Source organism: Nycticebus coucang, chromosome 12 (assembly GCF_027406575.1).
Source record: "Nycticebus coucang isolate mNycCou1 chromosome 12, mNycCou1.pri, whole genome shotgun sequence".
NCBI classification, from domain to species: Eukaryota; Metazoa; Chordata; class Mammalia; order Primates; family Lorisidae; genus Nycticebus; species Nycticebus coucang.
Window position 1 is genome coordinate 15,462,798 of NC_069791.1, and position 23,664 is coordinate 15,486,461.

General features: G+C 41.4%; 1 protein-coding gene across 5 annotated transcripts in view; it reads right to left on the reverse strand.

Moving 5' to 3' along the window:
• DIP2B (disco interacting protein 2 homolog B) overlaps positions 1-23,664 on the reverse strand; it is a 264,807-nt gene that overhangs the window by 82,415 nt on the left and 158,728 nt on the right. For all 5 annotated transcript variants that reach the window (XM_053557999.1, XM_053558000.1, XM_053557997.1 and 2 more), the window contains 2 exons: positions 16,867-16,992; positions 1,095-1,307 (listed from right to left, as the gene is read on the reverse strand). In XM_053557999.1, the coding sequence (XP_053413974.1) occupies positions 1,095-1,307; positions 16,867-16,992 (339 nt within the window). The remainder of the gene's footprint in view (positions 1-1,094; positions 1,308-16,866; positions 16,993-23,664) is intronic.

Genomic DNA, 23,664 nt, shown 5'->3' on the forward strand with positions numbered 1-23,664 from the left:
CATTAGGACATATTGTTAACAAGTGAAATTGCTCTTTTCCACAAACATGGAAATAAAACCTCACCAACGGTAGCTCTGTTGCTCACCCTCCACAACAGAAGAGGTGGTGAACATGCGTATCTGTCCACAGCTGCTCTGGGAGGCTGGGTGGATTATGGGGCAGAGCTAAGTGGGTAGGACAAGTTACCAGCTGCCGGGACTTCACTACTTAACAAGGGCAATGAGACCCTCATAATAGTTACTAAAATGTGTCCAAGTTTTCATTTTTCAGAAAGCAATTAATAGAATGAAGACATACACATATAAGGTGATAAAGAATGGTCACTGAGATGAAAATTAAGACACAAAAATGCATCAACTGTCAAGAGAAAAGGGAACAACATCAGACGTGTAAGGTTAATACATATAAATGTAATTTGTACCAACCAATTAAGCCAAAAGTAGAGAGCTTAGCTGTATCTTTATTTGTAGGCATTACAAGTCATACATACACACATACACACAAATGTAAAGCAGAGCCAAGCAACAGCTACACTCCACAGAGCACACAGGCAGCCGCAGCCGCTCACAGAGCACCAACAGCTTCCACTTGCACACTCCAGTTATAGCAATATCATAGCAGCAAGCACAATAAATCCAGTCTTCATGCTAAAGACAAAGGGCCTCATTGATCCTGGCGTAGTGTAGATTTTCCTCAGATTTAATTTTTTTTGTCCTGTTTGACAGAATATAGACAATGATCCTGGGAAAATCTAAGATGCTACAAATCTTAACTTTTTTAATATATGAAATATTCTTCAACTGGGATAAACCCACACTAAGACTGGTGTTATATCTTGCAGCTTGAATATTGCTCATGGAAATAGCTATGGCTTCAGGTGGGCAGTACTGTGTACCTAAAATGCAGGTGATACCTATTGTTCCTGCAACAAATGTATTGCTGGTGTTTCCTTCTTTGCCTTGTTAACTTTCATGTTCTCCATGATTATTTTTTAGATCACACTGAAAACCTCATACAAATTATACACTATTTCCTGGATACTGGGAGCCAAATGGAACATAATTTGGGCTTTCTGGGTAGATCCAGCTCCTACCTATTCGAGTATTGGCAAATACATCAGCTAGAGACCCACTGGTTCCTTTGACCTCTCCATGGGACAGCGTAGAAGATGCGGATGAAGAAGTGGACGATCCCTGAATTGAACGGTTGATCCAGGACTCAGCGTTCTGTAAGCTCTGTTGCAAGGCAGCAGAGAGCGCGGCTTGGCGTCTCAGAGAGCCCTCATCCTCAGAGGCCGAAGATGTGTCTGTGTGAAATTAAAAAAAAGAAGTTCTCCATCCTGCCTAGAACAGAGACTTTTCATGTCTTGCTCGTTGATCACACATTCAATTTTGACACCAGCAAAACATTCGCATTCCTGTAGTAGATCACTATGTAAGGTTTTTCAAGAATCTCAAGGAAGGGTTTGTGAACCAAAGCCCACAAAAATAAAATAGCCTAACTCCATACGTAATTTTAAGGATTTTTTTTTAACCTTTAACAACATTTGAACTTCATTCACTATTTTCCTACTCTGAGCTTGCTTACTATCTAAATTCTTCTAGTTTATTTATATTCAAATAATATTGATATAGGTTGGGTGTGGTGGCTCACGCCTATAATGCTAGCACTCTGGGAGGCCAATGCAGGAGGATCACTGGAGCTCAGGAGTTTGAGACCAACCTGAGCAAAAACAAGACCCCATCTCTACTACAAAAAGAAAAAATTAGGCCAGTGTGGTGGTGGCAACCTGTAGTCCCAGCTACTCTGGAGGCTGAGGCCAGAGGATAACTTGAGACCATGAATTTGAGTCTGTAGTAAGCAATAAGGAGGACACTGCACTGCAGCCTGGGCAAAAGAGCAAGACCTTGTCTCAAAAAAAAAAAAAAAAAAAAGAAAGAAAAAAGGAAAAAGAAAATAATATTGATGTTTATATATTTTCCTCAATCTCTTTATAAGAGACCTTGTAATAGGTTGTTACACTAATTTTGATGAGTATTTATTAGTCTCTATTAAAAGGAAATAATCTTATTAGGGAGATATAAAAACTTGTTCTCTCGCTTTGTCACCCTTGGTAAAGTGCCGTGGCGTCATAGCTCAAAGCAACCTCAAACTCTTGGGCTTAAGTGATTCTCTTGCCTCAGCCTTCCAAGTAGCTGGGACTACAGGCACCTGCCACAATGCCCAGCTATTTTTTAGAGACAGGGTTGGTCTTGCTCAGGCTGGTCTCAAACTCCTGAGCTCAGGCAATCCACCTCCTCCCAAAATGTTAGGATTACAGGCATGAGCCACCACACCTGGCCCATAAAAACTTACTCTTGTTAAAAACTTATTTGTCAATGAGTGAGCTAGGTACTGGGGAACTGAAGTGGGATAAGGAACAGTTCTTAGCCTGGAGGCATTCATGGTCAGTTGGTCAGGGGGCCCAGGTTAGCTTTCTAAACATGATAGGAGAGGGGGCTCAGTACCAGGATTTCTTTCCTAATTCTCAGTCACAGGAGAACTGTGAGAAATTCACTGATGTCTGGATTTAGCCTGGCTCTGACTTCAGGAAAATAAGCCTAAATTAGAAAGCATGCTTGGGGGGGGGGGGGGGGGGCGGCGGGGGGGGCGGAAGAGAGTGGATCAACCTAATATAGGGAAGCAAAAGTCAGGAAAACAGAAGTCAGGAATTTATTCCGCGGTTCTAAGTTTACGAGACATACAGTTAAAGGGGAAGTTTGGCTTGATGTGGGATAAATCCTCCTAAATAATTATTTAGGGTTATTATTTAAGATTTGTGGACTGAATTTCATTTAATTAAAAAAAATAAACATTCTGTGGTTATCCTGCAAAACACTTTTCTCTGAGTGCAGGTATAGCTACAGGTCCATGTCCTGCTTTGGTTCAAAGAACATTTAAACTTCATTCACTATTTTTGTGCTCTGAGCTTACTCAGTATCTAAATTTTTTAGTTTATTTATGCTCAAATAATATTGACATAGGCCAGGTGCAGTGGCTCACACCTGCAATCCTAGCACTCTGGGAGCAGAGGTGGGAGGATCCCTTGAGTTCAAGAATTCAAGAATTCAAGACCAGCCTGAGTAAGAGTGAGACCCATCTCTACTAAATAGAAATAACTACAGAGACGGGACAACTGCTAGCACCTCACAAAGAGAACTTGAACCACAAAAGACTAATCTAATCCAGAAGTCAAATTCTGTAGGCCCAGAGCAAGAGAGAAAAATAATGACCAAATTCTCGCTCCTTGCTCTATACTACATCCAGCTTATTAGTTCCTATTTAGGGAGTTTTGAGACCCAAGACCTTTTGTTTGTTTGTTTTTGTTTTGAGACAGGGTGATGCTCTGCCTCTCAGGCTAGAATGCAGTGGTATCATAGCTCACTGCAACCTTAAACTCCTAAGCTCTAGGGATCCTACTGCCTTAGCCCTTCAAATTATTGGGACTACAGGTGTGTGCCACTAAGCCCAGCTAACTTTTCTGTTTTCCTAGAGATAGGGTCTTACTCTGCCTCAGGCTGGTCTTGAACTCGTGGCTTCAAGTGATCCCCTTGTTACTGCACCCAGTCTTGGTTTTGTTTCTTAATGTACTAGATAACCACAACTATGCCAGGTGCTGAGGATTCTGAAGCGTACAAGTGGTTATGAGACAGTAAGTGCTCTAAGAAGGCTCCCTGTCTAGTATAGGACACACAAGACCATAGACCATTTCAAAAGATGTAAGAGATGCTAAGAAACGCGGGTAAGCAAAGGGTTTCACAGGACAGAGACCAACTTCAGTCAGGGAATTCAAGTATTTCTGTGTAAATGGAGAAGGACTTTGAAGGATAAGGAGTAAAAATGGTTACAGAGGTAAGCAGGAACGAGATCCCTCACAGATAAGGTGATAAAGTCCTTGAAGGAGAAAGAGATCAATAATACAAAAAGAGGTGATTAGAGGGAAAGGGAAAAGGAGAAAAGTAACAACATTTGTAACCCTTTTTTTGTGTGTGTGGTTTTTTTTTTTGGCCAGGGCTGGGTTTGAACCCACCACCTCGGCATATGGGACCAGCGCCCTACTCCTTGAGCCATAGGCACCGCCCAACATTTGTAACCCTTTAAAGAAAACATTTTGCATAATTTTCAGAAAATACTCTAACATTTCCACCTTTACTTTGGGAGGCAAGGAATCCTATCTTTACAAACATGCTAAAAAGTGAATCTGAGCCTGAGAATAAAGTATTTTCAAAGCAACTTATCTCCGGATCTCATAAAATCCACTGAATTTGCAGACTGAATTTGCCTTTACTGAACCATTCATTTTAATTTGTGTAAGTCTAAAATCAGAATAACCCAATTTTTAAAAAATATAAAACCAGCATTTTCATGATTTTTATGGAAAATTGGTTTCATTATGTTTCTATATTGGATCAATTACATAATTAGATGTATTGTTTCAATTCAATTAACTAATTTGCCTGCCAGCCCTCCTCTGAGTGCTTAATGACTTACAAAGATGACTTACTGAATGACTTACTACTTAGTGTAGTAAAAAATAAACTATGGCTCTAGGGTCAGTATTCTATTTGAATTTTGGGATCCACCACTTAACAGTTATGTGTCCTGGGGATAAAATTACCCATCTAAAAAGGCTGTTGGCTTGTTTATCCTTTCAACACATCCCACTCAGCACTATACCAGCGTTGTAAGACTCAATGCAAATTAGTAACATCTACTCAGTCCATTTGGCATTGAACTGAGGAGACCCAGGGGGCCGCAGGGAGAGAACAAGGGTGCCACCCCTCCCAACATCCTCGCAGGCTTTTATGGAACTCTCAGGCATGGGAAAATACAGCATAGCCAAAAGCTTCAAAGACAGAGAGTCAAGGTTAAAAAACAAGGGGTTCTTTAACTGCATGATTGAACTCTTAACACAGGGGTCCTCAAACTGTGGCCTGCGGGCCACATGAGGCGGTGTGATTGTATTTGTTCCCTTTTTGTTTTTTTACTTCAAAATAAGATATGTGCAGTGTGCATAGGAATTTGTTCATAGTTTTTTTTTTTTTTTTAAACTATGGTCCGGCCCTCCAACGGTCTGAGGGACAGTGAATTGGCCCCCTGTTTAAAATGTTTGAGGACACCTGTTACTGCACTCTGCCTTATCTTTTTCTTTCTTTCTTTTTTTTTGTAGACAGTCTTACTATGTTGCCCTCAGTAGAGTGCCATGGCATCACAGCTCACTGCAACCTCCAACTCTTGGAATTAAGTGATTCTCTTGCCTCAGCCTCCCAAGTAGCTGGGACTATAGGCACCTGCCACAATGCCAGGCTATTTTTTGTGGCAGTTGTCATTGTTGTCTAGCTGGCCTGGGGCCGGGTTCGAACCTGCCATCCTCCACGTATGTGGCTGGTGCCGCAACTACTGTGCTACGGGTGCCGAGCCTGCCTTGTCTTTTTCTTATCACTGCTAATATATGACTTAGGGTTGGGACAGTATGCTGTGTCTAGTAAGTATTGTTTTTTAGTACCCAGGACAAGCAATGACACTGGGCTTTTTCCCAGATTGTTCTGTTGTCTTTTTCTTTCAGTTATTTTTTTTGTGGAATAACCCAATTTTTATTGGGTTACGACCCATAGGAACTGTATTAAAGGGCCGTGGCATTAGGAAGGTTGAGAACCACTGACTTAGACTCTTACAGGACGTCACATTAGGTGCCCAAGGAAGTGAGGACTAAACCAAGACCTGCCTGGTAAGCAGGAGTTAGTTACAAGGGGCACAGGGGGAAGGAGAGCAGAGTCAGGTAGAGGGGAAAGCATGTGAGAAAGCTTGCAGGGGATAGAAAACAAGGATCATGTGAAGAGCTTAAACTGAGACTAGCGAAGCACAGGACGCAAGACTGACAGTAATGAGGATGAGGCCGGACAAGGGGATGCTGGGTTGCTAAGGGCCTTGTGAGACATGCCAAGGAAACCGGTCTTCATTCTAACCTCAGTGGGAGACCAAGAGCAAAAACAACGGATAGGAAGCACCCACAGCAGGGCCAGCCCACAGCAGCTGGCCAGTAAACATTACTTCCCCTTCTTATCCCCAGAAGAATGATTAAAAGGGGGTGTTTATTAGGTTTTGATTTGCAACAGCATGTGGAATTTTCCCTAAGATAGATTTATTTATTTATTAGAGACAGAGTCTCACTCTGGTGCCCAGGCTAGACTGCCATGGCATCAGCCTAGCTCACAGCACCTCAAATTCCTGGGTTCAAATGATCCTCCTGGCTTAGCTTCCCCAAGTAGCTGAGGCCTCATGTACAGCCCACCACAACTGGCTAATTTTTCTATTTTTAGTAGAGACTGGGTCTGACTCTTGCTCAGGATGGTCTGGAATTCCTGAGCTCAAGCAATCCTCCCTCTTCAGCCTCCCAGAGTGCTAGGATTACAGGTGTGAGCACCACACACAGCCCCTCAGAATAATTTAAATGGCTACTTTCTTCCGATAAATATGAAGGGAAAGGTGACAGAAATTGATGAAAGGTTAGTAAAAAAAGAAAAAGAAAAAAACTATGCCAATCACACAACCTGAGAAAAGAGGCACTTGCTATGAATAAACCCTCCCTTCGTTAGTTCACAAATACAAAGGTGGCCAGGCACAGAGGCTCACACCTGTAATCCTAGCCATCTCGGGAGGAAGGCTGAGGTGAGAGGACCTCTTGAGCTCAAGAATTCAAGTCCATCCTGAGCAAGAGAAAGCAGACCTGTCTCTGCTAAAAATAGAAAAATTGACTAGGAGCCTGTAGCACAGTGGTTACGGCGACAGCCACATACACCGAAGATGGCGGCCAGCTAAACAAGTATGACAACTGCAACAACAAAAAAAAATAGCCAGGCACTGTGGCGGGCACCTGTATTCTCAGCTACTTGGGAGGCTAAGGCAAGAGAATCACTTAAGTCCAAGAATTTGAGGTTACTATGAGCTGTGATGCCATGCACTCTACTGAAGGCAACATAGTGAGACTCTGTCTCAAAAATAACAATAATGATAATAAAAATAGAAAAATGTTAAGTACTGAGTATGTATGGTGCTAAAAAAAAAAAAAAGAAAGAAAGAAAAATAAGCCACGTTTGCAAAAACAAACAAACAAAAAAAAAAGAAAAAGAAGCCACGTGCTGTGGCAGGTGCTACTTGGGAGACTGAGGCAGGAGGATTGCTTGAGCCCAGGAGTTTGATGTTGCTGTGAGCAAGGCTGACACCTTGGCTCTCTAACCTGGTTGTTCAAATGGTTAAGTTTACACAAAACATAGGCACTACTCTGGGACTATATCTTTTTTAAAATCAAAACAAGGTCCTTAAATTTTATTTTTTTAAGCTTTTTTTTTTTTTGGAGACAGAGCCTCAAGCTGTCGCCCTGGGGAGAGTGCCGTGGCATCACAGCTCACAGCAACCTCCAACTCCTGGGTTCAATCGATTGTCCTGCCTCCACCTCCCAAGTAGCTGGGACTACAGGCACCTGCCACAATGCCCAGCTATTTTTTGGTTGCAGCTGTTGTTGTTTGGCGGGCCCGGGCTGGATTCGAACCCACCAGCTCAGGTGTATGTGGCTGCCGCCTTAGCCACTTGAACCACAGGTGCCAAGCCATTTTTTTTTTTTTTTTTTTTGTAGAGACAGAGTCTTACTTTATGGCCCTCGGTAGAGTGCCGTGGCCTCACACAGCTCACAGCAACCTCCAACTCCTGGGCTTAAGCGATTCTCTTGCCTCAGCCTCCCGAGTAGCTGGGACTACAGGCACCTGCCACAACGCCCGGCTATTTTTTTTTTTTGGTTGCAGTTTGGCAGGAGCCGGGTTTGAACCCGCCACCCTCGGTATATGGGGCCGGCGCCCTACTGACTGAGCCATAGGCGCCGCCCTCCAAGCCATTTTTTTAAGCTATTATCACACCGGAAATTGTTAAAGCTTTGCAGACATTTGGCCAAGATTAAACTAACATTAATAGAAATAAAGTTATTCTCTTACTAATTCTATGCCTTTTAATATGAATTCACAACTGTTATACAAATGTCCCTTGCCTAGGTTCTTGTTATGATGAATATATTATGTTTACAAAACAGAAAACAATTTTAAAAACATAGTTTGTCCTTTGATTTATAATTTGGGGTGATTTAACACAAATTTTATCATTTAATACTGGTCACTAGAAACCTACAATCCACGTATAACCCATTAGGCAATACATAAACAATTAGCTTATTGATTTTAAGGTAAGAAAAGTATTGAATTTACGCCGAGCGCGGTTGCTCATGCCTGTAATCTCAGCACTCTGGGAGGCTGAGGCAGGTGGATTGCTTGAGCTCAAGAGTTCGAGACCAGCCTGAGCAAAAACAAGACCCCATTTCTACTAAAATAGAAAAACTGAGGCAAGAAGATTGCTTGAGCCTAGGAGTTGGAGGTTGCTGTGAGCTGTAACGCCATGGCACTCTATCCAGGGCAACAGCTTGAGACTCTGTCTCAAAAAAAAAAAAAAAGAAAAGTATTGAATTTACTAACTTTGTAAGCGCTCTAGTGCTTTTATTCTTTTGCCATGAGTGGAAACCATTCTTCCTTTTTTTTTTTTTTGGTAGAGACAGAGTCTCACTTTACCGCCCTCGGTAGAGTGCCGTGGCATCACATGGCTCACAGCAACCTCCAGCTCTCTTGGGCTTACGCGATTCTCTTGCTTCAGCCTCCCGAACAGCTGGGACTACAGGCACCCGCCACAATGCCTGGCTATTTTTTTGTTGCAGTTTGGCTGGGGCTGGGTTTGAACCCGCCACCCTACCTCACTGAGCAGCACGTGCGGCCCCTTCTTCCTCTTAATGGAAAATATATAAATATAAAAATGTTTCTTTTAAAAATGTAAACACTGCATCACTTATCCATTCCACCCTGTGTATGTATCCAAGAGAAATGAAAAAAAAAAAAAAGAAAGCATATACCTATATAAGAATTGTACATGAATGTTCCTTCATAGGAGCTTTATTCGTAATAGGTAAAAATGGGAAACAATGCAAATGTCCATCAATAATCGAATGCGTAAGAAAATTGCAGCATACCCATATAATGGAATACTTACTACTCCACAATAAAAAGGAATGATCTATTGTTGTGATGTACACAATGACACAGACTATCTCAGAGTAAACTTGCAAAGTGAAAGAAGCCAGGCCTCCCCATGGGTGTGGGGGTAAACTGCATATTCTATTGATATACATTTCTAGAAAATGGAAGCTAAGTACAGTGACAGAAAACAGGTCGAATAGTTAAGGGGTTAGGAATGGGATGGGGGACAAGGGAGGGAGGCGTAACAAGGCAATTTTAGGGAGGTGATGGACATGTTCATTATCTTAATTATGATGATGGTTTCATGATTGTGCTATGTCAAAACTTAGTAATGTTTACATCTTAAATGTTTATTATGTCAATTATAACTCAATAAAACTATAAATAAGTCAATTTTTACAGTTTTATTGTGGGGTGAAAATTATGGCTTGGTGAAATGATAGTAACATCGAAGAGTCAGTCTACCTGAGGGATATTGTGTAAGCTGGACAAGTTCCTAGGTAGTGCTTGACACTGGATTCATATAGCTGATACCAAAATTAGACCTGATTTTTAGCTTAGAACAGGTAAGTCAAGATTCATTGAAAGAAGATCTCAGTCTAACAACCACTACAAAATACGCCTAAACTAGGCCAGGAAATGGAAGGTGACTGCCAAGCAGGAGTTTCAAAGAGTAAATCAAACAGCTGCTAGGACAGGTAATATACAATGTGGAGCCCATGGAAAGAAGAATGTGTGTGCTTGGCAGCGCCTGTGGCTCAGTGAGTAGGGTGCCCGCCCCATATGCCGAGGGTGGTGGGTTCAAAACCAGCCCTAGCCAAACTGCAACAAAAAAAATAGCCAGGCGTTGTGGTGGGCGCCTGTAGTCCCAGCTGCTCAGGAGGCTGAGGCAGGAGAATCGCGGAAGCCCAAGAGTTGGAGGTTGCTGTGAGCTGTGTGATGTCATGGCACTCTACCCGAGGGCGGTACAGTGAAACTGTCTCTACATAAAAAAAAAAAAAAAAAGTGTGTGCTTGGGTGGGGTGGGATGAGGTGGCACTGGGCAGGAAACCATCATTCTCTCTTGCTTTGGTAGATTCAGGGGAATTTAGGACTTTCAGAAATACCTTCAAGAGAGGCAAAGAAAGCATCTACGTAGGCCAGGAAAAAGTATGCAGTTTAAGAAGGAAAATCTTTCTTTACTGCCTTCGGTAGAGTGCCATGATGTCACAGGACTCACAGCAACCTCTAGCTCTTGGGCTTCCGCGATTCTCCTGTCTCAGCCTCCCGAGCAGCTGGGACTACAGGCGCCTGCCACAGCGCCCGGCTATTTTTTGGTTGCAGTTCAGCCGGGGCTGGGTTTGAACCCATCACCCTCGGTATATGGGGCCGGCGCCCTACTCACTGAACCACAGGCGCCACCCAAGAAGGAAAATCTTTAGAGACCCAAGCAGGGACAGCCTAGGAATAAAAGCATATATAGAAAAGAAGACCGAAAGGTTAGTTCTAGAAGCAGGGCCAACCTGAAACTACCTTGGACTACGAATTCTCAGCAGTTTAATCTAACATTAAACCTAACTAGGGTGGGCACTGCTAATGTACCACCAGTCAAGAGCTAGGGAGAATTTTACAACTACCCAAGAAGTTTTTTAGCATCCTACAACAATCTCTGTGTACAGAGAGGTGGTTGGGGACTGAAAAACTGGTCCAAGAGCCTAAGAGGCAAGAGGGCCACGAGTTGCCAAAAAAACTGGGATACTGTTGAAAGAAGGGGTACTCATCATTAATAATTACTCCAGGACATGGCTCAGCGTCTGTAGGTCAAGTGGCTAGAGCACCAATCACATACACTGGAGCTGGCAAGTTCGAATCCAGCCCAGGCCTGTCAAACAACAATGACAACTACAACCAAAAAATAGCCAGGTGTTGCGGTGGGCGCCTGTAATCCCAGCTATTTGGGAGGCTGAGGCAAGAGAATCATTTAAGCTCAAGAGTTTGAGGTTGCTATGAGCCGTGACACCATGGCACTCTACCCAGGGCGACAGCTTGAGACTCTGTTTCCAAAACAATAAAAAATAAAAAATTACTCCAGGACATTCTACCTACAATGGATCTCCCTATTTTTCTAGATATTTTCAAACACTTATTAAAAAAACAGCTTACAGGCTCGGTGCCTGTAGCTCTGTGGTTAGGATGCGGGCCACATGCACGGGGGCTGGTGGGTTTGAATCCAGCCTGGGTCTGCTAAACAAGAACAGCTACAACCAAAAAAAAACCCAAAAAAGATAGCCAGGCATTGTGGCAGGTGCCTATAGTCCCAGCTACTAGGGAGGTTGAGGAAAGAGAATCACTTGAGCCCAAGAGTTTAAAGTTGCTGTGAGCTATGACGCCGTAGCACTCTACCGAGGGTAACAAAGTGAGGCTCTGTTGCCATAAAAAAAAAAACAATTTACAAAACTACAATAATTAATGTCTGGTTTAAGAAGATTTTTTTTTTTTTCCATGTATTGCCTATTTGAAAGTCGGGTCAAATATGCAGCAATTATTAAAGCTCCCAAGTTAACCAGAAAATATTTACTTGACAGCCTGCTAGAATGAGAGGCAATATGCCAAGTTAAGGATTGAGCTTTTAAAGTCAGACTGCTCTAGACTGAGACCTTAGCTCTCGTCCCAATGGCTGTTGAGCAAGTCAGATCTTAGGGGTTTTAATTCTGCTCTTTGTTGTTTTCCTTTGACTCTCACTCATGGTAAATTATTTCCACAAGTGTTTTTACTTCTCAGCTCAGATTCAGTGGATCTTTCTCAGTGGGATACAGGCCCCTGGGATAACCCATACCAATAAGGAAAGCAAGTTATTAAAATGATCCAAATCTATCAATTAGAGCACATTTATTAAGGTTTGATTTGTCAAGTCTGTTGATTTTGTGGTAGAATATTTAGACAAAACTCCCTAAATTGGTAATTTAGCAGGTATTCTCTTCTAAGTCCAAAATAACTGACTGATACCTGTTTGGGGCTATGAGCACTCAGAAGGCAATAAGAGCTATTTGTTTGGACAAATATCCATTCTAGTATCATGTATACATGAGTATCTATTAGGTAAAGAGGATTTCCTAAACAATACACTTAAGTAGAATAATGAACACAGCCAAGAGACTTTCGAGTCTGATACCTAACTGCTGTTTGACTTAGTAACTATGAACCTGTTTATTCCTCATCTCTAAAGAAATCTGTCCCTCCTGCTTTACGGTACTTATGATGAACACATGAGGAAGGAGCCACTGGCGTATGAAAGTTTTCTACGTACTGTGTAATGAAGGATAATTCCATAAAGCATTGTTCAAGTATGTTAAAAGTATAGTAATAGCCTAGTCTGTTCGTGGGCATTATTTTCATACATAGAAATAAAAGGAGGTAAATTTCTCTTTGTCTTCAGGTCCTATCAATTTCTACAGCCACTCTTGAGCAGGGTTCTCTCTGTATGAGACAGATGTCTAAATTTAAGCTTCATTCTACCCAAGCCACTGAAATAGCTTATTGTGCGTTAGGGTCATTATGTGGTCTATTTGGTCATCTGTGTACCCTCAGAATGTAGCAAAGGGTAAGTCCACAAGGGTGCAGAAAAAGCTTAGAGGGAAAAATATATGCTGTAGTTTTTGCATTGTGTTTTTCCGTATGAATGAGTAATAGTGTTACACAAAGAACCCCTACAAAGAAAAGGCTGAGGTAATTGCCTCATGACATTAGTAATGATTTCAGCACATAAAGGGAACTGGATGGCAGTTATTCAAGCAGTCTAAAGGACTCTGAAAAGGCCACAGGCACTGAAAGAACCATAGATTGCTACCAGTTTAGAGAACTTAAATTTTCCAATCCACGAGAGCGAAATCAGTTACATACCAACATGCAAATATGACTGACACCTTATTATTTGAGAGCTGATTTATGAAAAGACAAATTATTTCCCATGCCAACTATTTACCATATTTTACAGACTATATGATACTATAAAGCAAAGATTTATGACATATTTTACTCCTTAATATCCTTTTATTAAATCCTTCCAAAAGTAGCTTTAAATTCTCATCAGTGCAGTAATTCATTTATTTCTTTATTTTTATCAGTGCAGTAATTCAAACAGTTATTTATTTATTTATTTATTTATTTTTGTAGAGACACAGTCTCACTTTATCGCCCTCGGTAGAGTACTGTGACATCACAGCTCACAGCAACCTCCAACTCCTGGGTTTAGGTGATTCTCTTGCCTCAGCCTCCTGAGTAGCTGGGACTACAGGCGCCCACCACAACGCCCAGCTATTTTTTTGTTGCAGTTTGGCCTGGGTCAGGTTTGAACCCGCCACCCTAGGTATAGGGGCCGGCGCCCTACCCACTGAGCCATAGGTGCCACCCAATTCAAACCGTTATATGATGAGTGTCTCTCAAAGAAGCTGACTGGCTAGTACACTCTAGAAATTATCCTGTAAACCATGTGCACCCAGGACAGCAGGTGCAGAATGAGGGCCCTGATCTGAAATGTGCTTTGTGATGTGTGGTATGACATCTCTGACAGTGTACAAAGGAGACATACTAATATATTGTGAAACATTAGCTTAATTTTTCCTGCAAAAGCGGCACAACTTTTTAACATCCCCTTTATAGTTGGTCAGAAGCTGATTTTTCAAAAACAGCCTATAACAAGCATTAATTAATGTCAATCCTCTTCCTCTTCCCTGTCCCTTAAATACAGCCTTAGTATTCTTCTAAACATCAGCATTTCTGGGGCTATCAGAGTAGATATGCGAGATGAAAGCTAGCCTCAGGATATAGTTCTTCACCAGAGCTAAGTACTTGTCCTAGGCATGTGCATAGCTGTTGAAGGAGGCATCAAGGTCTACTCCAGGTGGCAGCTGTGTGAGAAGACATTATGTAGGGTGCCCTCAATGTTTACTTTTATTTGACAGCACAGATGTTCCCAGTAGCTCATGAATGATTCTCCGAAAATATTCAGAGATCCCCAAACAGGAGATAAATGGACAGAGAACCTTTTTATTACTCTGCTTTGCTAAATACAGGTCTTAGGCGAGATCTAATCTTTGTACTCATGAAAATATTAAAACATGTAAGGTGATCAAGAACATTATGCCACATCTTCCAGACTGCAGAGGAGAACATTAGTGTTTAGAAATACAGAGACATAGTGAATTCTGAAGGACTACAGTTGCATTCAGCAAGAACAGCTGTGATTTGTTTCTAGAGTGAGAAAATTCCCCTCAGGCAATGACTTTTGGCAAAAGGGGATTAAAAAAAGGTTTCCACTCCTGAGCATTCTCCAGATCCTTTGCTGCTCTCACATTTAACAGGAAGCTGTGAGAGCAGCCTATTTACTCTCAAGCTACAATTCTCTGGAATTGTAGAGGCTTTGGAGAGGATCGTTTCTAAGAACTATGCATCACATTGCCCCCTACCCTTTGCCATTTATTGCAATTGAACCCTTTGCCACAGTGCAGCAGAATCTGCCAACAAGGAATATGAGATTGCCAACAATGCCAACTGAGAGCCCCTTTGTCCACGAGCACCCAACTTGTGCTGCACTGATGCGGAAGGGAAACCGTCCAGGATTTTGAATGAGTAGATTTGAAGCGTGTACCATTACAGACCCAAAATGTCTTAGTGCGGTGATTTGCTAGGGTATCCTGTGTTACATTTTGACAAACACTTGAAGCCACAGAGCTATTTCTCTTTCAAACATATCGACACCACAGATGTGAAGGAAAAAAAGCACACACAGTTAATGAGCCCACAGCAAACCCAAATGCTCTGAGAAGTGAGACAAAACCTAGAGAAAACTACCTGTGTGAACCTGGATCAGTGAATGGGATCAGCACAAATAGCTTAACAACATGACAGCGGTCAATAAAAGTCAACTACAACAATGCAACCTTCCTAGGAATTGCTTCAAAGACATGGTAAGTAGTTTAGACCAAAAACATATGAAGAAATTTTTTCCCAAAAATTTCATTACCGGGGGCAGTGCCTGTGGCTCAAAGAGGTAGGGCGCCAGCCCCATATGCCGTAGGAGGTGGTGGGTTCAAACCCAGCCCGGGCCAAAAACTGCAAAAAAAAATAATGTCATTACCAGTACCGTAACAGTAGAGAGGCTCTGAAACAGATTTACTATGTTTAGTCTCAGAGGCCTATATCGAGATCTTATCTGGAACTTGATGTAAAAAAGGGTTTTTTAAAGGTTTTTACAAACATTCTTTAAAATGGTTGTTTCCAGTTATTCCTCAAATATGAAGTAAAATTTACTTTAGGAGGAGTATGGATTCCAAGTCTACTCAATAGGGATGGGATAAACATACCTAATTTCCACTGATGTTATGACTCCATATTAAAAACAGATTCTTAAAAATATGTAAGTGTACACAAAATACTGTGTGTACATATTTTTGCATTGTTGTTGAGACAGTCTCACTCTGTGCCCTGGGTAGAGTGCCATGGCATCATCATAGCTCATTACCACATCAGACCCCTGGGTTCCAGGGATCCTGCTGCCCCAGCCTCCTGAGTAGCTAGGACTACAGGTGCCTGCCACAACACCTGGCTGGGTTTTTTAATTAATTTATTAGTATATTTTTTTTTTTTTTGTAGAGACAGAGTCTCACTTTATTGCCCTCAGTAGAGTGCCATGGCGTCACACAGCTCACAGCAACCTCCAACTCCTGGGGTTAGGCGATTCTCTTGCCTCAGCCTCCCAAGTAGCTGGGATTACAGGCGCCTGCCACAATGCCTGGCTATTTTTTTGTTGCAATTAGGCAGGGTCGGGTTTAAACTTGCCACCCTCGGTATATGGGGTCAGCACCCTACTCACTATGCCACAGGCACTGCCTGGTTTTTTTATTTTTGGTAGAGACAGGGTCTTGCTCTTGCTCAGATAAGACTTGAACTCCTGAGCTCAAACAATCCTCCCATGTCAGCCTCCCAGAGTGCTAGGATTACAGGCGTGAGCCACTACGCCCGGCTAAAAATACCATATATTAAAACAGAAATATATATTTTCCAAATCAATTATAACTTTGTGTGACCACTCTTTCATATGTTGTTTTTTTGTTTGTTTTTGTTTTGCTTTTTTTGAGACAGAATCTCACTAGCTCACAGAAACCTCCAACTCTTGGGCTCCAGCGATCCTGCTGCCTCAGTCTCCCTATTAGTTGGGACTATAGGTTCCCACTACAATGCCCAGCTAATTTTTCTATTTTTCAAATAGAGATGCGGTGTCGCTGTTACTCAGGCTGGTCTTGAACTCTTGAGCTTAACTGATCCTCCTGCCTCAGTCTCCCAGGGTCCTGGAATTACAGGTGGGAACCACCCAGCCCAGCCTCTCATCATTTTTATTAACAAAATTGGCCCTAAACCTATGCCTGCTGCAAAGATGAAGATTCCAGTTTAGGAGTACAAATAAGTTACATATATGACTACAGGACATAATTTGGGTAACAATGAAAATAGCTACTTAAACAGAGGAAGACTGTGGCCACAATTTTGGCTGGTATTTATTTATAACTACATGAGTTTGGGGATTACAGCAAAGAAATGCTAGAAATTCAAAAGAAAAAAACTTTTTTTAATAGTTTTTACTCTTAAGGCTCCTTTTTGTGTGTTGTTTACAAAATGACAGGGAAGAAAGTTCTGGTTCTTACCTCAGAGTAGAAAAAGCAGAATTTACTTCAGGGAACATCAAGGAACAACAACTGTCAGGAAAAGTTCTGATAAACCTACCAGGAGGCGTGCAGGCATCGGCAGGAGACTGGACAAATGTGGATCGTCTTTTGGTTGGCATGGGCAAAGCCATCTTCTGTTCTTTATGCTTTGCCAGGGCAGCCTGAACTGCTTCTGTGTGGATATCTGAAAAATTAAACATTTGCATTTAATAGCTCCTGGCTCTTTAAGTGCTGGCCACTGTGGCTGATTGTTACAAAAGGTAAAACGGTGTTTAGATGATTTTTATTTATCATTTGATTTAGAACAATTAAACATAAAAATTTTAAAAATAGAAAGGAAAGAAGCCAAGGATAATTTTACAGAGGAGAAAAATAAAGACCAGAGTGACTGTGTGACTGCTTAAAAGAACACGTGACCCCATCTCAAGGTGGGCAAGGGACTTGAAGAGAAACTTCTCTAAAAACCGACGCAAGATCTACAAACACATGAAAAAAAGCTCATCATCCTTAATCATCAGAAAAATGCAAATCAAAACTACTCTGAGATATCACTTAACCCCAGTAAGAGTAGCCCACATAACAAAATCCCAAAACCAGAAATGTTGGCGTGGATGTGGAGGAAAGGGCACACTTCTACACTGCTGGTGGGAATGCCCACTAATACGTTCCTTCCGGAAGGATGTTTGGAGAATACTTAGAGACCTAAAAATAGACCTGCCATTCAATCCTATAATTCCTTTACTAGGTTTATACCCAGAAGACCAAAAGTCACAATATAACAAAGACATCTGTACCAGAATGTTTATTGCAGCCCAATTCATAATCGCTAAGTCATGGAAGAAGCCCAAGTGCCCATCGACCCACGAATGGACTAGCAAATTGTGGTACATGTATACCATGGAATACTATGCAGCCTTAAAGAAAGATGGAGACTTTATCTCTTTCATGTTTACATGGATGGAGCTGGAACATATTCTTCTTAGCAAAGTATCTCAGGAATGGAAGAAAAAGTATCCAATGTACTCAGCCCTACTATGAAGCTAAATTATAGCTTTCACATGAAGGCTATAACCCAACTATAGCACAAGACTATGGGGAAAGGGCCAAGGAAGGGGAAGGGAGGGGGGAGGTTTTGGTGGAGGGAGGGTAATAGGTGGGGCCACATCTATGGTGTATCCTAGAATGGGTACAGGTGATTGCACTAATGTACACAGCTATGATTTAACAATAAAAAAATAAATAAATAAAATAAGGATCTGGAAAACAAAACAAACAAACAAACAAACAAAAATACCAAAGAGTTGACAGAGATGTGGGAGTAGGGGGAGAACACGGAGACTGCACTGTGCAGTCTGTACATGTGTCTGTGCTGGGCAGGGAATCCCACCTCCAAATGAAATGAGTGCTGTGTAGGTGCATGGAGAACACTCATTATTTTTCAAGAAAAGAAGCTTAGGATTCGCTTAACCGTCTGAAAGAAAACTTGGTTGAGACCCCTCAGTTCTATGCCATAGGAACAGAGGATTGATTTTGATCTAGAATATAAGGGCAAATGTTACCTGTTTGCCACTTTGGGCACAAAAGAATTCAGCGCTCTATATGAATGTCTAATAGGAAGGGCAAATCAACACATCTAAACAGAACTCTTGATTCTCCACCACCACTTCAAAACACACCCTGTATTTCTACAAAACAGGATCACACTGTATACAGTATCTTGTATTCTGCTTTAAAAAAAAATTTACAAAATACTTCTTAAGTACATAACCACAGAAGTAGCTTCCTCATTCACAAAAAACAATTTCCTCTCCTCTAGGAATGGGCCTAATCCACAGGCACCCGCCCGTGCCTCATTGCTATGGAAATGTACCCTTAGAGGATCTAAGCTAATCAGATCCTTTTTGGGGGACTTAAATTCTGAATCAAGAACTATAGGTCATAGAGTTGAGTCACTTTAATAAGAGTGCCCTAGAAAGAAAACTGGTCTTTGAACTACCAGCTTGAGATCCTCTGAGTTATTTCTCCCTTCCTAGGGATTTCTCAAGTAATTCTTTTGCTTCTATAACATACCCTAGCTATGGAAGGTAGCCTAAGTGGACCTCTGTTTCTTGCAAAAAAACAAACAAAAAAACTTCACTAATGCAACTAGAAACATCTCATTCCATAAATACAGACCTACAACATAATTTTAAAGAGCTGCATAGCATTTTCCTATTTATTTAGGAATGTGTCCTAATTTATTTAAACACCTTATTATCAGATATTAGTTTGTTTTAATTTTTTTCCTAAAATTCATAGCAACTTTTCCTTTTTCTTTTTTTTTTTTGAGACAGAGCCTCAAGCTGTCACCCTGGGTAGAGTGCCAGGGCATCACAGCTCGCAGCAACCTCCAACTCCTGGGCTCAAGCGATTCTCCTGCCTCTGCCTCCCAAGTTGCTGGGACTACAGGTGCCTGCCACAACGCTTGGCTATTTTTTGGTTGCAGCCATCATTGTTGTTTGGCAGGCCTAGCTGGATTAGAACCACCTAGCTCCGGTGTATGTGGCTGGCGCCTTAGCCTGTTAAGCCACAGGCGCCGAGCCCATAGCAACTTTTCATAGCAAGAATCATTCAGTATATTCACCTTAACATGTTTAATTATTTCCTTAGGATTAATTTCAACAACTGCTGAAATCAAAGTATATATACTTCTTTTCAATATGTATTTTTTAAGAACAAGGGTATTCTCTTATATAACCTCACTACATTTATCAAAATCCAGAAATTCAACATTAACACAAACTATTGTTTAACTCACAATCCATATTCCAACTTAGCCAATTGTCCCAATAATGTCCTTTACAATTTCTTTCACCCCTTTTTTTCCCTGATCCAAGATCTAATGCAGAATATCACATCATTATATTCAGCTGTCCTAATATCTTTGTGATGTTAACTTGCCCTATCTAAAAACAAGTGATGCCTTCCATTTATCATGTCTACTTTTGTGTCTTCCAGGGCTTTTTTTGAAGTTTTCTTCATAAAGGTTTTACGTATTTCTTAAGTTAATCATACCTAGATATATTTTATTTTCTTTATTGCTTTTTTATTTTTTTTTTAATTTTCTAGTTTATTCATCCTCTTTGAAACATCCACACAGTGGCTGCAGATCACTACAGAATGTCTTAATGTCTTCAGCTTTTTGCCAGTGCCAACGTTGGCCTTTGTAGTTTCCTTGACTTTCTCCATTCTGTTCTTGGGTTCCTTTCCCCGCTTTCCTTAAGGTCTTTTTCTTCACATACAGGCCATGCCTTATAAGTTTGTGCTTGGGTTCATTTTTCTTTGCATAATGCAAGGAATCAGAAATCAGGCCAAAGCCAAGTTGCCTTGCCAACACCAAAGTAAGTTCTAAATCCAAATGCAAAGATGATATTCGATGTGGTCTTATACATTTGGGCTAGTTTTCCCCAAACTTCTGTCTTAGGTACTGCTGCCTTTTTGGAATAGGGAACATCGGTAACCACTTGTTTCCTCTCGAGGTGTGGGTTAAGTCATGAATTTCCTGGTCCAGATAGTACAATGCCATTCATGACAGGGCTTGATCCTCAAGCAGCCAAGAAGGAAAATTTCACTGTTTTTTTAAATGAGGTTTGCTCTACCATTATACTTTTTAATTGGTGGTTGTTGTTGATTTCTATACTAAGGTTGTATCTTGCTAACTGACGGAATTATCTTTTTTTTTTTTTTTTGGCCGGGGCTGGGTTTGAACCCGCCACCTCCAGCATATGGGGCTGGCTCCTTACTGACAGAATTATCTTATGAAATTGTCATTGATTGACTTGAGTTTTCTAAATTATAACAACTGCAAATATGGTGTTACTTCTTTTCTTTTTTTTTTTTTCTCTTTTTATGTTACTTCTTTTCTAATTTGTGCACTTCCAATTGGTTTTTTCTTGTCTATATGCATCAGCCAATACCTCCAGTAAAATTGAAATGTCAGTATTCTTAGGATTAAAAAAATCCCTCGTAAATTCAAATAAATGAACAAACCAATTTTTTTATTATTAAATCATAGTTGTGTACATTAATACGATCATGGTTTTTTTCTTTTTTTTTGAGACAGAGTCTCATTTTGTCACCTTCAGTAGAGTGCCGTGGCGTCACAACTCACAGCAACCTCAAACTCCTGGCTCAAGTGATTCTCTTGCCTCAGCCTCCCTACTGGCTGGTACTATAGGCGCCTGCCACAATGCCTGGCTATTTTTAGAGATGAGGGCTCCCTCTGACTCAGACTGGTCTTGAATTTGTAAGCTCAGGCAATCCACTCACCTCAGCCTCTCAAAGTGGTAGGGTTCCAGACGTGAGGCACTGGGCCCAGCCCCACAACTCAATTTTAAAATAAAATAAGTTTAGGCAATGGACAGGTAATTTACAGAAGCAGCACAAATGGCCAGTAAACATATCCCCAAATGTCCAATCTGTCCAATCTCATTAGTAATAAAAGAAATAATACTATACCAACTGGATAGAAGTATCTATTTCCTCACATTGATAGGTAACACTGGACTATTTCTTTTCTATCTTTCCAAAAAAGGTAAGTGGAAAATGTTGTTTTTACAGTTTTAAAGCAGCTGCTCCTATTCTTGTTTCTATGAAGTGGTTAAGACATGGTAGATAAATGGCACAGCTGGGCATTAAGGACCAGGAGCAGAACAGATACCAAGTGCCCTTACTATTAGTAAATTTCTTTAGACAGAGTTTAGACAGAGAGATGGATAGGGACAGTGAAAGGCAGTTATGTGGGTGAGTTGAGTCTTAGAGTACAGTTCCAGGAGCAACCTGCAAGCCAATAAGCAATCATGGCATTTTACCGATTTCTAAGGTACTGACCTCTTTAACATTTCTAATTATGGCAGAGGCAGCAACGATTAAGTTCTGGAAAATTAGGATATCACAACATTAATTTTGGCACTACTCTGTGTGCTGGGTGGGGAGTGGGTAGGAAATCTCAATTTTGCATTTCACAATCTCGTCTGGACAAATTATTTCTTTTTTTTCTGGGTTTTTTTTTTTTCTGTGGTTTTTTTTTTTTTTGGCCGGGGCTGGGTATGAACCCGCCACCTCCAGCATATGGGACCGGCACCCTACTCCTTGAGCCACAGGGGCCGCCCGACAAATTATTTCTTTTGTCTAGAATATCTACATAGCAAACAGCTATCCAATGGCTCAGACAGCACTACTTTCATAAAGCCCATCCCTGATGATGCACACCTTCCCCTATTTCCCTTTTCTGTGCTGTCTCTATACCTGTATAGAATAGTCCTCAAAAAAAAGGATTCTGTAGCCGGGTGTGATGGGTGCCTGTAGTCCCAGCTACTTGGGAGGCTGAGGCAAGAGAATCGCTTAAGCCCAAGAGTTGGAGGTTGCTGTGAGCTGTGACACCACAGCACTCTACCGACAGCGACATACTAAGACTCTGTCTCAAAAAAAAGGGTTCTCATTTTCATCTGTGTTCCTCTACCATGCATCATCCTGCTCAAATCATAGGAGGTATACAATAAATGCTCGTTGAACTGAACTCAATTTACCTTCTATGTAATACAAGGTCAAATGTCATGAATCAAAGATCATATTTAGACAGAGGCAGTAGAGTTCACAATTAGAGTGGCAGAAGGAGTTATTGTGGGATTTAGGTCTTAGCATTAAATCAGAAGAATCCATATTTAGAGTAAGTCATTGTCATTAATAACAATACAGTAGAACCTCCTTAAATTTCATGATACCACATGTACGTATCAGTACAGTAGGCCTTGTTACTGTCCCTTGGGTGGCCAACCTGCAGAGGTTCTACTGTAACTGAACTTAAGATTTCAAATCATTTATCTGGGCTGTCACTTTGATACTTATATTTGTTTTTCTGTTTATAATGCACGTTAAGTTTTATGTGTATTTTACTACAATAAAAACACTGTAAAAAAATTAATCCACATATTATAAAAAGTCCTACACATATATAATGCTAAAGTGATAATCTTCTTTAGACCCACCACTTTAATAGTTCAGTATACATGTCTATTGTCTAAAAGCATACTAATATATGTAATTATTATTTTTAAAAATAAAATCATGTAGGGTCTTGCCTGTGGCTCAGTGGGTAAGGTGCTGGCCCCATATACCAAGGGTGGCACGTTCAAACCTGACCCTGGCCAAACTGCAACAAAAAAATAGGCGGGCGTCGTGGCGGGCGCCTGTAGTTCTAGCTACTCAGGAGGCTGAGGCAAGACAATCACCTAAGCTCGGAATTGGAGGTTGCAATAAGCTGTAACACCATAGCACTCTACCGAGAGCAATAAAGTGAGACTCTTGTCTCTTCTTTAAAAAAAAAGCACTTTTGGGTGGCGCCTATGGCTCAGTCGGTAGGGCGCCGGCCCCATATACTGAGTGTGGCGGGTTCAAACCCGGCCCCAGCCAAACTGCAACCAAAAAAAAATAGCCAGGCCTTGTGGCGGGTGCCTGTAGTCCCAGCTACTCGGGAGGCTGAGGCAAGAGAATCGCTTAAGCCCAGGAGTTGGAGGTTGCTGTGAGCTGTGTGAGGCCACGGCACTCTACCGAGGACCATAAAGTGAGACTCTGTCTCTACAAAAAAAAAAAAAAAAAAGAAAAAGCACTTTCTCAGTAACAGACAATAACAAATCAAATTCCCATAATTATTAACTAAAAAATAGTACATTCTCAGCTCAGGGCCCATAGCTCAGCAGCTAGGACACCAGCCACATACACCAGAGCTGGTAGGTTCAAATCCAGCCCGGGCTTGCCAAACAACAATCACAACTACAAAAAATAGCCAGGCGTTGTGGCAGGCGCCTGTAGTCTCACC